Raw genomic sequence first — 15,772 nt, forward strand, 5'->3', positions numbered from 1 at the left:
TGGAAATATGTTTCATTAGTTAACAGATGTGATTCAGGTGCTGTGTACCACTACATACTCTCAGATGTCTAAATCTGTGTGGTCAGTTTATCCTGATGTCTGAATATGATCATCACCTGCTGCTGAAATATGTACATACGTAATACTCCTCAGACCTCTGAGTGTGAACATTGCTGGCAGCAGGCTGGACAACATGTGATATTGGATGAGGCAGATAGCAGGATGGTTAAGAAAACTGGCAGGTCAGAGGATAACGCAACTGGCAGGTTGTAGGAAGAAGCAGCTGGCAGGGTGGTTGAGCTAGCTGGCAGCATGATGGAAGCAGAAGCTGGCAGGACAAAGGGAGCAGCTGAATTGTGGTTAGGGCTCAATATGCAGTGGTTCTCAGGTCTTCAAGAAAAACCCATGGTAGGCAGAGCATCAGGTCTTCCTCAAATCCGTTACCCTCCTGATCTTCTACATTCTTTTCTGCAGCTCAGTTTAGCATCTGAAATTTATGATTTAAAAAAAAAGAATATATGATAATTAAATGGGAGAAAAACAATTTTGTTCCTCCACTGTGAGTGTTTGGCAGAGACAGAGCCTTTTAGTTCTGTTTCAGCTTTGATTAGGTGTTGCAAGACAAAAGAAATTCACCAAAATAGTTCTACATATTATCACACATGATTGAATGTCTGCAAAGAACATATTTTGATTATATTGTTTTGTTAGGAAATTGTTCAATCATGTCAGAGGGTAAAAAAATAAATAATTAGTTTTAAGAGTGCTTGGAAACAGGAATTTTGCAGTTCAGTAAAATTGATGTTTTAGTATATTGTATGGCAGAACTTATAGTAAACATCTTAAGACCAGCTAAAGCTATGTAAAGAAACCTTTGCTGGGATGTAACAACTGCTTAATAAAACAATATGTATTAATCCAAGCAGATCAATAAATAGAAAATAAACAATATGTTTTAAGTACAATGTTTTTTTTTCATTTTATATAGAGACACAATATAATATACAATATAATACAATATAAAGTTTATAACAATATAATTTGACTAGATTAATATTTATCATTTTTATTTTTGTGAGGAACAATTTATTTTTGTATTCTTGATTTTGTAATATTGTTTTGTCATTTAAAAATTAGTAGCGATAAACCGAACAAATCTATTGTCCTCACTCCTCAGCAAAAACAATAGCACACTATTGAGTGCTGAGGGAACTAATATAAAAGGGAATTTAAATGAACAATATAATAGAAAAAATAAATAGTTTGCATTTTATTTTCTATTATGCAAACTATAACCATAACGCGCTACTGAGTGCTTAGGGAACTATATTTTGAAACGTCAGAGACCGGCGACCGTTTTTCCGCGTAACACCGGAAGGGGAAGAAATGTCCTTCTACTGCAGGACGAACACGAGACTGTTATGTCTGCTATGATGATGTGACCGAGCCAAATGAACGAGCTGTAGTTGTGTTGTATGATAATTGTAAATAATAAAAATGACAGCACTGACTTATAGGTTTATTAAGCTAGCTGATGGTTTGCTAAGAGAAGCACCAGTAACCGTTTACCGAGTTGGAGCAGCGCTGAAGAGGTATTTGAATATTAACATCATAAAACAATGTAATATTTAACTCGGTATCGTTTAAATATATTAAATACAGCAACTCTTATAAGGCGTATTCTACAGTACCATCAGGTTTAACAACTTTATGTAATGTCACTGTCATCACATTATCAACTTTTAACGTGATATTTATGTAAAAAGCCTTGTTTTCTGTCTTCAGCAGACCCCCTGTCATTCAGTGTATAAGAGCGCATCGAACAAACACCTGGTGGGACGAGCACCTCACAGAAGATAATGCTTCCTTCCTAAAGAAGGCTGTTACAGAGGAATACAAACAACAGACCACAGACAAACTCAATCCTCTCAAGGATGAGCCCTGGCCCAGACATGAGTGGGCAGAAGGTGGGTCTCACCATCAGAACCCATGCAGTCTGTGGGTGTCTGCTCCCTTCCAATCCTAAAGGAGGCAGCGTGCTTGTGCTCATAATTGTGTTATGTACATGGATTACTACTTAAGTTTTTATGATTGTATTGTTTTGTAATCTGCATCTCCTCAGGGAGTCGGAGAGTCGGTCTTGTGGCCGTAAAACTTGGAATGATGCCTGTGTGGACCAAATCTGGAGAGAGACACGTAGTGACAATGCTGCAGGTAAAGAGGATTCCAATTCATCACTTTATTACAGCACATGAAATCTATTTTTGAGAACAATATTAAAAAAAAACCTGTGAATTACACACAGTTACAACCTGTCAAAGTGATTTTTATATTTACATTTTAATCAATACATTGATTGAGCCACTTCATATGCCAATATTAATAATACTTTATTTAAGAACAATATTGTGATTCTTTAACAGATTTTGTCCAGTAGGACATGTTTAACGTGTTGTGACATAAATTCACCAAATTATGCTGAATTGGTGCATTAGTGATTAATACAATTCATTAAGTTTAGTCTATTATATTGTACTGCTGAGGTATGGAAGCAAAGATCGGTAAAAACACCAGAAGTGAAGTGAAAGTGAAGTGAAAGTGACATTCAGCCAAGTATGGTGACCCATACTCAGAATTTGTGCTCTGCATTTAACCCATCCGAAATGCACACACACAGAGCAGTGAACACACACACACTGTGAGCACACACCCGGAGCAGTGGGCAGCCATTTATGCTGTGGCGCCCGGGGAGCAGTTGGGGGTTCGATGCCTTGCTCAAGGGCACCTAAGTCGTGGTATTGAAGGTGGAGAGAGAGCTGTTCATGCACTACCCCCACCCACAATTCCGTCCGGCCCGAGACTAGAACTCACAACCCTTCGATTGGGAGTCCAACCCTCTAACCATTAGGCCACGACTTCCCTAAAATCAGAATCAGCCTCCATGGAGTTGGTGTCCCTGAGCATGGTATTTTGTTCCAAGCTTGTTCCAGGAAGCTGCACTTCTCATGCCATCTCAATCAAACATAAGAGTAACACATCCATATCTCTGTCAGGTGCAAGACTGTCATGTTGTGAAACATCTACCCAAGGAAGAGTATAACGGACGCACAGCAGCCCTGATTGTGGGAGGAAAAAACGTCTCTCCATTTCATGTGAGTAAGATCTGACTTTAACCTTTTTCAGTAAGACTGCTCTTGTCCACACACTTTCCTCCTCCTCATAACAAACCATTACCTCTTCACCTTTCTGTCAGTCCTTGACTTCTCCGTATATTAGACTGGAGCTTTTCAGTTTCTTTGGAGAGGGAGTATAATAAGACCTGAAGAGCTCCTGGAGAGAATTTACTGAGCTCTCTGTAGATGTAGAGGTCACCTTTGTGTGTATGTGCATATTAAGGGAAATTAAACGGGAAAACTAGGACTTCTTTCTTTTATGCAACTTTTTAATTGTATTCTTCTCTCTCTCTCCTCACTTGTTTTTTTTCTTCTATTGGTGTTATAAAAAAGACTAACAGAGATGGACAGATGTGAGCATGGTATAAAGAGGTTGAACTAAACTGTTCTATGGAGTTTGTAATGAATAAAAGCTTTGGTCAGTGTCCCTTTTTGCCCTTTTGGCAGTAAGCTGGCGTGTATATTTGTGTGTCTTCTGTCTATATTTGACAGCTGCTACAAAGTGCTGCTTGAAGTATAATTGTCAAATGTCCTGACCTTCAGTCTGAGCCTTCAGCCTCTCTAGAGCCAAAAACACAGCAGAGCAGTTTGGGTTTAATGTATTCTCTCTTTCATTCTCCCTTTCTAGTTTTGAAGGATTATAAATGTTAGTGAATCCCTTGAAGTAACTGAAAGTCAGTCTGTCTTTTTCACAGAGGCCAGAGGGATATTTAGAGGTTTTCCGGAATGCAGGAGTTCCTCCTAAACAGAAACTCACCACGTTTTGTGTGTCGGACAACGCCATCATCAAACCAGGTTGCTTCACCTGTCAAAACTCTTTGCTTATCGCCAGATAAAGAATTAAGTCATTTCAGCTGTATTCCTTTACTCTCATACTTTTATTTTTTCGGTTTTGTATTTAGGTTTTCTTGTCGTGTTTTGTGTATTTTAAAAATTATTATTATTATTAATTTTTTTTAAAACCATTTTCAATTTAGTTTCTGTTGTTATTTATTTATTTATTTTCTGGTCTAGGCACTCCTCTCTATGCAGCTCACTTCCGTCCAGGACAATATGTGGATGTCACAGCAAAAACGTAGGTCAAGTTCACACACACAAAGTGTCAATATACTTTTTAATATATATATATATATATATATATATATATATATATATATATATATATATATATATATATATATATATATATATAGATAGATAGATAGGTATATAGATAGGTATATAGATAGGTATATAGATATAAATACATAGATAGATAGATAGATAGATAGATAGATAGATAGATAGATATAGATATAGAGATGCCTTTTTCCACGTGAAATTCTTATGACACCCACCATATATTTAATGAACAGAGCCTTGCTTCACATAATTTTGAGTCGTGTCTGAGATCCTGCCTGTCTGCAGCTTCATCCACATCTCTTATGTTGTTACACAGCGTATGAGGACTCAATGTTCTGTTTACATCTTTACTGTATTAAACTGTTGATCTTTTTATTGTAGAATTGGTAAAGGTTTTCAGGGAGTGATGAAGCGCTGGGGGTTCAAAGGTCAGCCAGCTTCCCATGGACAAACTAAAACACACAGGAGGCCAGGCTCTCTGGGGCCGGGAGGGGTCAGTTTTTTTATTTCTGTACTTATAGAGTGTCACTCTTAATGCCAGCGGGGTTTGCAGGGTGATTCCTGTGTTTTTTTTTTTCTAGGGATGCATGATATATGGGCAGTGTATGTAATTCTTTTTGTTTTCATACATAAACTACTGTTCAAAGTTTGGTCAGTAAGATTTATTTTAACAGAAATTAATACTTTATTTAAAAAAAAAAAAAATGTAATACTGATAGATTTTCCCCAAACTGTGTATTTTCAGATATTGAAGCACTTTTCTATCTGAGAGATTTCAAGTCAGTCGTTTGGGGTAGCTGTAACTGTCCCATATGTATGCCCTTTTGAATGGTTAATGGATGAGTTAAATAACTTGTCTCCTTGCTTTCAGGACCCAGCAAAAGTTTTCAAAGGAAAGAAGATGCCAGGCAGGATGGGAAACATTTATGACACCAATCATGGTTTGAAGGTACACCTACCAGAATGCACAAAATGTACTTTAAAATAATTTAGAAACTATTTGCATAAAAAAGTTATTGGGGGTGCACGATATATATATATATATATCGGATGATAATTAATGGTCATCTCGTCAGTAAAGCCGGTTCTCTAATCAGCGGTAAATTCCATCAGGTGCGTGATTGCACATAGAGCAGATGTTACTTCACCGAGCTGTTGTTAACTGACAAGCTGCGCAAATTCATGCTTATAATGAATGTGGATTTGCGAGATGCGCATTAATTTTAGTCAATCACTTCACTTTAATTATCGGCCAATATTTATTGTGTACCCCTAAAAGTCATTATCAGGTCAAACTCTTAAGGACTTGTTTTATAAATGGACCCAGAAAAACTTTTACAATTTCTTTCAAAAGTAAATGTAAAGTATCTTTTATAGAAATATAATATTTGTTTATTGTATTTTGTGTTCTACTATATTTGTAATGTATAATCTTTGCCATGAAAGAGCCTGTGAAGCTTAAATTAAACTGTAAACTGTGCTCAGGAGACACCTGCTGTAGTTTCACTAAGGTCTTTACTGTGGCAGGTATGGAGAGTGAACACCAAATATAACATCCTCTATGTGAACGGATCTGTCCCGGGTCACCGCAACTGTCTTGTTAAGGTAAAACGCCTCTCACATACTCAAACTCTCACGTGTGCGAAGTCAAGTGCACTTGTCCTCAGGTAGAATATCTTTTGAAGGTGAAAGATTTGCTCCTCTTTTTTTGCTTTTATCTTTTCTGCATCTGTCTTCACATTCAGCAGTGTTTAGCTAAAAAACAAAACAAAGTGTTGTGTACTGTACTGTCCATGCCAGCACAAGCACTGACCTTGGCACGCTGGTGCACACTCGAGTTGAGTGATTCCTCTGTATCAGTGCACAGAGGCGGTTGTGTGTCCTAAGTGCATCAGTGAATCGATCATATGTGGTCAGCATTTCATATAGTTGTAGACTTTGCTTACATACACACTCAACCCAACTTTATTCAGGAACAGATGACTTTATAATACCTAGTCGAGTGTCTTCCTCTCCTCTTGTTTAATCACCGTACTTACGTTTGCTTGATCAGGTCAGGGACTCAATTCTGCCCACTCGGTTGGAGAATAACAAGAACCCTCCATTCCCCACGTTCTTTGCTGAAGGAGACAAAGAGCTCCCTGAAGACCTTTTCGATGAGGACATGTTCCAGTTTGGGGAGCCCATGCCTGAATGAGGCTGTGACCCCACGATTCTTGCTTCCGCTGGTAAAAGACACTGGGCATCTTTCATCTAGTGGATTCAGCACTGCTGGGCTGAAAGACTTAAAGAAGTGTCAAGTAAACACATAAATACAGGTGTTCAGGGACACCGAGTAAAACTCATACTTCTGTATAACATCTGGATCATGTTATGGTGTCAAATGCAGTTGTGTATTTAAACAATAAAACCTGTTTGATATAATTACTGAATTTGTTTTATTTTTATATGTTATCGTGATAAAGCATTGCATGTAAGCACTTGGTGAGTAGTTACTTTAAGCTATATATAAAATGTATCTATATAATCAAAAATGTGTAAGTAAAATATACATTTAATATATAATGTTTTATATGTAGATTTAAAAAGATTAAAATTTTCAGTTAATTATAAAATGTCGTTTTATTTTATATATACAATTTTATAATTGTATTAAATTATTATTAATAAATTAATTTAATGTAACAGTTTAAGTTAATTGTACAAATTGAATTTTAATATGAAAAAATAATCACCTGAAATGTGAATAAAATAACTAGAATTTTTAGAAATTAGATAGTGTATGAATTACTATGAAGCTTGGTATTTAGTGAACTAAATTAATTCTTAAGTTTAATATTAAACTAAACAGAAACTTAATGCATATGTATCTTGAAAAAGGCATGACCCCCAAAACGTATAAGAAATGTGAGAAATCCACTCTCTTGATCATATTTTTAAATCAAAATATTTATTACTAAACATTATTATAAGTTTGGTTATTTTTATTTAAGTGGTGTCAGCATTTCTGATCTTATTTGACAAAATGCTTGAAGCTGACAGCAAAACTCTGTAAGAATACCCTGATGGGACCACTGTGCATTAGAGAAGAGAGCAGGAGGAGGTGGAGACGAAAGGATGAATAGATGCTGACAATGGTTGACATTTCTCCCTCTCTCTCTAAGTGAGAGGAATAAATCAAGGCATTAATGTTGCATGAGTTAAAGCTCACTGACAGATGAAGGGAGTGAGTGAGTGTGGATGGATGGAGTGGCTACATTAGAGTCGAAAGCCCTCAAACCTTGACTTCTACACACATGTAGAAAGGTCATGTAAACACTTTATGTACATCGTCTTCTCTCCATCCTCGTCTTTTTCTTAAGAAACACCAGCACAGTAATGGATACAGCTAGTGGGCATTTACATGGAAGTCCAACAACAAAACAAGAAATGACTCAATCTAATGTACACGTAAAAAAAAAAATTTTAATGGAAAAAGTAAAAACGCTACAGTAAAAACCTTTTAATTGCTTACGTTTAATTACCATATTTATAGTGACATTTAAAGTTTTTTAATAATTGAAAACTTTTATGCAGAAAGTATACATTAAATAGATCGAGTATAACAGCAGCAAAGACATTAATAATGTTACCAAGAATTTCTATTTCAAATTAATGTTGTTCTTTTTCACTTTCTATTCAAGTAATCCTGAACAAAACATTAAGCAGCACAACTGTTTTCAACATTGATAAAAATAAGAAATATTCATTGTGCAGCAAATCAGCATATTACAATGATTTTCTTATTAATATAATTAAATCTTGAATTGCCTCATAACAGTTCGTCTTGAGGTGAATTATAAATGTATTGCTTAAATGCAGGGTTATTTGAGGTAAATTGGGCCACATCTCAAAAAGGGCACTCAGTTTACCTGAAATGACCTTAGGATGGTATATTATTATATATGCCTATACTTTCATAAAATATACCATTACCAAAATGACTGTAATGTGTGAAACATGGTCACTGCATTTCATGTGGTACATAATAAATAGAGGAAACCTCAGCTGGCAGTTTACTGTAATTTCAACAGTTAAACCGTTTCAAAGTCCTTAGCCCTGGAACGTCTGAGGCCAGCAGTCATGCTTTCTTAAAGTTAACAAGCTATGTGAGTCTCATGTATAATAACAGAGCTGTTACATATTGTGTTCATGTATTATTCAGTCAGAAAACCTTCCTCTGCTGCCAGTTTGCTCTACAGTTTGGAGTCACCTTCATTAGCCTGCATTTCACAACAGTTGTTGTATTATAAAGTTCCCATTTGCTCTGTTGTTAGTTTTCCCCATCAAAATTTCTGTCAGCATGGATTTGTTTGATAAGATGTGAATGTTGGCCATGTAGTTATTTAGTCTATTTATAATATTTCATGTTTTATGAAAAGTGACTCATGATAACTGGGTTTGTTCAAGACTATATGTGGGCTATAGCATATCGAGAGTCTTCTGATGCCAAACTGTTCTTATGATGCAGTCGATCGAGAATCAGGATTTAACCCGTATAAATCATCACAAACCTACATTCACACAGATGCCTGACCTAGTAATGTTTAGTGCTGTCTTCACACATACATAATGCAAAGAGTTTTTTTAATCTCTGTAGCAGATGAGTGAACTCCCTGATGTCAGCGCTGCACTGAAAACTGGCTAATCAAGCTTGAACGGCACTCACTTGTTCTCAATTCACACACACACACACACACACACACACAGACACACACACATATGCACGTACAACCAAACGCATTGTTTAACCCACCAACATGGTGAGCTCTTGATTTTCTGGATCTACCCCCCAACCATGGGACACCTGCACCCCCGCAGAATGTGTAGCAGTCTGTGTGTGTGTGGACCCCAGTGAGAGCGTAATGCCAAAAGCCTTGCCAATCTAATCCTCTAAACACACACACATCCTGTCCCTCCAGATTTCCGCCCCCCAAATTGCTCTTGATCACTCCACCGAACCTCACAGCAGTCACACCCCCTCCTGTAAACACACCTGCCAGCACAGCACCCCTCCTCTACAACCACACACACACACCTCTGCCACATGTGATTGGAAAGAGATACAAGCCAAAGAGACACACTTGTGTCCATGTGTGTCAGAGTGGAAACCACAGGAGGCCATCAACAGTGAGTCTCATTCAATGATGGCACATTAAAAAGGATAGTTCACCCAAAATGAAAATTCTGTCATCATTTACTCACCCTCATGTTCTTCCAAACCTGTTTTTCTTTCTTATTTCTGTGAAAGATATTTAGAACTTTTGAAGACATTGTCCACATAGTAAAAACCATTTACTTTATTTATAGAAGCAACAACAACAACAGACATTCTTTATTTGATGAAGAAAGTCATTCAGTTTTGGAATGACATGAGGGTGGTTTTGAGTGAATCATCCTTTTAAAAACCATATATTTCCCGGTTGTGCTATTTTAAAAACAATTTAAAGATTTTTTGTTAAAAATTACTACTTCTCTTCAGGATGGAAGCAGTAAATACATGTATAATCTTACATCAGAGAAGCCTGAATTGTGTTCAACACTGATTATGAGAAATGTTTCTTGAAGCACTGAATGAGTTCTGAAGGATCACGTGACACTGAAGACTGGAGAAATGCCTACGGAAAATTCTGATTTCAAAAACATAAGTAAATTAAACTTTAAATTATATTCCCATAGAAAATTGTAAACTGAAAAATATTTCTCAGTATTACTGTTTTTATTGTATTTTTAATCGAACAAATGCAGCCATAATAGATAATAAGAGACTTCTTTCAAAAATTTAAAAACTAATGACCCTGAATGTTTGTGTCTTAATTTACACTCTTATTCTACTTAGCAACACTTCACCAATGTATATTCTCATCAGAAGATTTAATTCTTAAATGCTTGAAATTATTTTTATAATAGGCAATGATTAAAAGCAGCCATCAAGTGTCCTTTTGAGTTGTATTTCCTACTATTAAACTACATTTAAGTTGCTTTTCTCTTACATTTTTTATTTGTTACCTCCTTGGGATCCCTGGATCTAATTTAATCAAGTTAATTCAGTCATATTAAATTATATATTTGAATACAATCTATTAAAAAGGTGTTACCTAATGAAGAACATTTGAAGTTATCTGGCAATCTTTTGCCTGAAGTCCTTTGTTTCGTCTCATTTGATGTATGTTCGTTGTGTGAAGAAGGTGACCTTTGAAAGCAGCTTCTCTGGAGCTGACCTTGCGATGGGTGAGAGTGAGTGGTTTCTCTGAAGTGTCCTGGCACCATGCTGCCACTCACACACACATATTCAGAGCATTATATACCCCCATAGAACTCAGTAACCCATCATCTTCTATGTACTACAATTTGCATAGCAAACGAAAATCCACATATAATTAAATAACACTCAATGTGAATGACAGAGGGAAAGAAAGGTCTGGAAGGAAGGATGGGGGTTCAAACCAAGAGAAGTCCTGTGGCCAGCGCTGTCTGTATTACCCAACATGCACTGCTCTCTGCTCAGGCACATTAGCATCTATTAATATTAAAGAATGTGTTTTCCCCGACAAACCAGCACACATTACATTGTACAATCATCCAATCATCATGAGCGCAGAATACCGAGCCACCATTCCGGAAATCTTTTGATCTTTTCCCTGCATCGTTATCGCCATGACAACACTCATGACATCAGGCTTTCCGTTATCCTCTTCTGTAGCTGTCAAACTCACTCAAACTTTCTTGCCTTGTTAACCCATTCATATCTTTTCCTTTTCTCTGTCTCTCCTTTTTTTTTAATAATCTATTCAAGCCACTCTAATTCTACGAACTCTGATTCAGTTCAGTAAACTCTAATTAAAGTCTCCAAGTCTTGAGTCCATGAGAGACCAGGTGTCACCATGGTTACCGCAGAGAGACTGCTGGCTGTCAGTCATTGGTTAGTCAGAGGCAGGACCCAGCTGGGCTTATGAGTGATGAGATATCAAATATTAACATCTTATTAATTATTGGCAAATGATTTCAACTCATTAAAATAGATCACTTTTTTTGGATGGTCACTGCAGAGAACCCACTAAGCATCTGAGTGTTTTACATTAAAAATCCCTTTATTACTGTTTGTGAAGTGATCGTTTCTGATTTCAAGGATCTTGCATCAATTGTGTCTTTATATTTGTTTTGCTTTATAAATGGAAAAATACACCCAAAGTAGACAAGAAACCATATGTAATTTGCTATGTACAATTATAGTTTTTATGAATATTGTGAGCTAGCTTTTATTTATGTATTTTCAGTAAAACTGTTGTTATGTATTTTCTCATTTTTATTAGTTTTGATCTCAGCTTTATTTCTATTTAAAACAAACATTTCAAAATATATTTTAAACTGTTTCAGTTTTAGTTAACGATAATAATGCTGTAACAAGAAAAGTCTAACCTAGCAATCAAAATGAAATACCTTCTTCATAAATGTAGAACGCAAAGGAGTGCTAATGGACTAGTCTTGTCTCATAGACAGGAGATGTAAATTACCCATCAATATTTCAAGAACAGTTATACACTAAAGTGAAAGCATCTTTGTCTAGCTTTGACTTGTTATATATCTCTCTCTTTCCTTTTACTCACACTCTGATACATCCCTCTCTGCTCTGTGTAGAAGTCATTGCCTCTTTTATTAAGAGTTTATTATGTTCCCATAATTCCTGGGTAAATGTCATGGCCGCCCCATGCAGGCAGATTAGCACACCCCCACCCCCCACCCGCAGAAGAGGGAGGAAAGGAGGCCTGGCACTCAGGAAAGACTGTAGGATGTTAAACAATCAATACAGAGTGCCAGTGCTCTAGACACCTCTGGGGAAACAAAGACTCGAAGAGATCTTGCTACACAATTCATTTTCAGGTCCAAGCATCAGTAAACTTCAAAGAAAATCAGTTTTTTTAACACGTCAACAATCACTGCAAGCTCCAAATATTCCACTAGCATGTAGAAAATAAAGACTGCATGTACAAAATGAAATGAAATTTGTCATCTGTGTTTATGAAGCTCTTCTTCTTTTATAACCTAACCGTTGAGACTCACAGTAAAGCCCCCCAAGTATAAACCCTCTGTCACACAAGCCTATACACCCTCACACAAATCGAGGTGAAATTCCTCTGCTCTGAAACTAATTCTTTTAGCGAATGGGAAAGACACAGGACAAAAGATCTGAGCAACAAACGCCCGGGACCAGCCATGTGTAAGGAAGCTATTAAAAGTGTGTGTGTGTGTGTGTGTGTGTGTGTGTGTGTGTGTGTGTGTGTGTGTGTGTGTGAGAGAGAGAGAGAGAGAGAGAGTCATGATTCCCAATGGCCTTGCCCTGTGTACCGCTGTATATGTATCTGTAGTATGGAGCTTGTCAAGTTGTTTCCTCACCATCATTATCTGCTGTCTGATAAGACTGTGTTAATCTACAGGAGAGACAAACATAATGCTAATGAGAAACCATTTTAGAGACCTATAGAGTTTCTACACTTTCTGGTGTACCTTATTAATTGTACACTTTAAGCATTTCTAAACTAACATTTTTAATGATCCTTTCACTAGCTTTTTATTCAAGGATCAGCATTTGGGAGATTTCTGTTTATCAACAGCACACAAAATATTACACAACGACATTCCAAATTTTACATTTGTCGTTCACTGTGAGAATGTTCTGAACTTCATAAATCATTGTTATGGTATGGCTTATTATAAATAAGCCGAATCAAAACACTGACCAAAACTGATACACTGCAGCCACCTAGTGGATACAAATCAGCATGAAAATGGTAAAAAGTCACGAGCTTTATTTGTTTTCATATGTAGGCCTGGTAGTACAATTAAATTCTTCGTTTAATCCTCATGAGAGTGACAGGGTAGAAGGGGAACGAACACAACTTACTCGGACAATGCAGATAACATAGCAAATATAGGATATACAGAAAATTATACACCAAAAAGAATAAAACAAAATAAATATCAATAACATAAAAACAAAAGTAATGAAAGAAAAAAAACAGACCCTACATTTAAATGAGAAAAAAATGTCAATAAAGTTTATTCACAGTATAATGATGCATCGAGGGTAAAACAATAATAAACGTTAATAAAATTACACATTTCTGAGAAATAAAAAACACTAAATGCGTCAACTCATTGTACAAGAATTGTAAGACAATGATTACTGTAACATTTATAGTATTTCTCAAAAGGATGTTTTTTTTTTTCATGGTTTACTAACCCTTAAAAAAGCCCTGGTTTCCAGGAGTAATAAGCTAGTAATTACAGAATTCCCTGTTTTTGGTGAATTGACCTCTCAGCAAATCTTCTCTGTGTATCTGTAGGCTTGTGCAGTAGTTGAAATATTTTCCTTTTTTTTTTTCCTCTGTTTATGTGCAGGAAATTTATGGAGTTACTAAGCAGTGACTCTGTGTTTAAAATAGACATGTTTAAATCTCTGTCTGACGCTCTGTTGGAAAAATGTGCATTTCTCAGCGTAAGACCAGACACTGTCAAGAACCTCATTCAGGCCATGCACGGTGAGAGTAGACACACACACACAAAATTAGAACAAAAACATTTAATTTGTGATAATGTGCATTCCTTTTTTTAATCAGTCAGTTCAACATTAAAACAAGAATTTTATTATATGTAGTTTGTAAACTGATGTGACTATGATAATTTTGAACAAATACCCAACATCTACTATCATTGTTTTTTTATGGATTTGATTACATCCAGTTATGTGTGTGTTGCAGCATCTAATGTTTACACTGATGTGGGTTCATCTCTGGAGAGGTCCGTAGTGCCCTTGAGGACGATGAGGCTGAGGAGAAGAGTTTGATGGAGGTAGTGGGGCAAAAGTGATTGCCAACAGGGCCTGTAGTCTTTCAGGATATTCAAAAACACACACAAAATGACAACAGACAACAGTCAACAGGGGATGCCAAAAAAATCTTCCAGGTGATTTGGATCCTTTATGGTCAACACTAGATCTGATGCCTGAAGAGTGAACACACACTAATACTTGCCTTTTCTACATGGCCAGTACCAACACAAAGTTACACTGTACACTGGACTTAGCAAATGTACTACAAGCAAATAGAAAAATGGTTTTGCATTGTAATTCTATGCAGTCATCTAATATTGAGTCCAGTTTCACTCTATTTCTATTCCTAAATAGCACTTTAGTTTGCACTGTAATGAGAATGATGATGAGGAGGAAGAGGTGATTATGGTTCTTTCTGTTAGGATGTCTTTTCTGAAGTATAAACAAAGCTTTATTTTAGCTCTGTATACATAATAAAATTGTAATAATAAAAAAGGGACAACTGTGTTTTGACCGAAGACTAGCAGTACTGTCTGATGTGGAGATGTTGCTTCTGTTTTAAATTCAAAATTAAAGGAGATTAAACTTAAAAATGTGTTTACATGTGTTTACAAGCTCTACACACCTGGACATGCAGTTGTAACTCTTGGTAAAACATAGGGAACATCTGTGAACAATCTTCAGGTCTCTCCCTGTGTCAATGGCATTCAAGCCAGTATTTTGGGTTTGTTCCCCATGTCACACCAGTGTTGTTTTTAGGGTCCTTCTTGTGAAAGGTGAATTTTCACTAGTCTGAGCTCTGTTCTCTAGAGCAGATTCCCCCTGCAAGTTTTGTGGTAGGTATTCCCATTAATACTGCATATGAAATATAACCAAAACAGATTATACAGAGTCTCATACAATAAACATGCTGCTGTGTGCTAATGTACTTGTTAAAAGCGCCACTGCTGTAATATGGCCATATGATGGCAGTGTCTGGTTGTGTTCCGATGTAGGACAGTATGAGCGTGTTATTATGTGTCCTTCTTTCTGCATGGGTTAATGGAGCTGTCTAGATTAAATCAACGGGCTTCATTTGCTTCGGGCACAAAAAAAAAAAAAAAATCAAACACATTACTACACGTACATCCTGCAGTAAATATATGTAAATTAAACAGGAATGCTCATATTGAGTCAGGTCTTTTGGAGAGACTATTTAAGTCAATTAAATTTTTTTTTTATCTTTCTCAAATTGTATTCATGAACGGGTCAGAGGATAATTAGGATGGGTCACAAAGTGCACACTATGCGTATGGGTTGTCACTGGAATCTACTATTGAACACAGTATTGATGTATCTTGTTGCATGTAAACATGAAAATGGCAAACATGCACAATATGTGTTTGTTGAAAGTCATAAATGTCTGTATTAGTAGTGAGCTCAATTGCCCTTTACTCTTCCGAGACAGTTTTTTTATTTCAGCAGTCTTTGCACGGCATCCCTTGCTTTTGACTTGCTATGGAGTGAATGCTGGGAGAGCAACTGACCCAGTTTTTCTTCGTAAGATGGTTTTGGCTTGAACAGAACAACAGACTCTTTGCATTGAAGCATTTGTAAAGGACAGAACATG

At 36.5% G+C, this 15,772-nt stretch overlaps 1 protein-coding gene across 2 annotated transcripts; it reads left to right on the forward strand.

Moving 5' to 3' along the window:
• The first annotated feature begins 1,357 nt into the window (after positions 1–1,357).
• Positions 1,358–6,722, forward strand: LOC113062329 (39S ribosomal protein L3, mitochondrial-like). 2 transcript variants are annotated; one of them, XM_026232106.1, is made up of 10 exons: positions 1,358–1,592; positions 1,789–1,967; positions 2,123–2,214; positions 3,054–3,152; positions 3,869–3,968; positions 4,188–4,248; positions 4,677–4,788; positions 5,167–5,244; positions 5,823–5,900; positions 6,349–6,719. In XM_026232106.1, the coding sequence occupies exons 1-10, from the start codon at positions 1,498–1,500 to the stop codon at positions 6,490–6,492; spliced, it is 1,038 nt and encodes a 345-aa protein (XP_026087891.1). In that variant the 5' UTR covers positions 1,358–1,497; the 3' UTR covers positions 6,493–6,719. The 2 variants fall into 2 exon arrangements, with proteins under 2 accessions (XP_026087891.1, XP_026087890.1); XM_026232105.1 differs by having other exon boundaries at positions 1,361–1,592; positions 1,786–1,967; positions 6,349–6,722.
• Positions 6,723–15,772: the final 9,050 nt, after the last annotated feature.

Source organism: Carassius auratus, chromosome 44 (assembly GCF_003368295.1).
Source record: "Carassius auratus strain Wakin chromosome 44, ASM336829v1, whole genome shotgun sequence".
Lineage (NCBI taxonomy): Eukaryota > Metazoa > Chordata > Actinopteri > Cypriniformes > Cyprinidae > Carassius > Carassius auratus.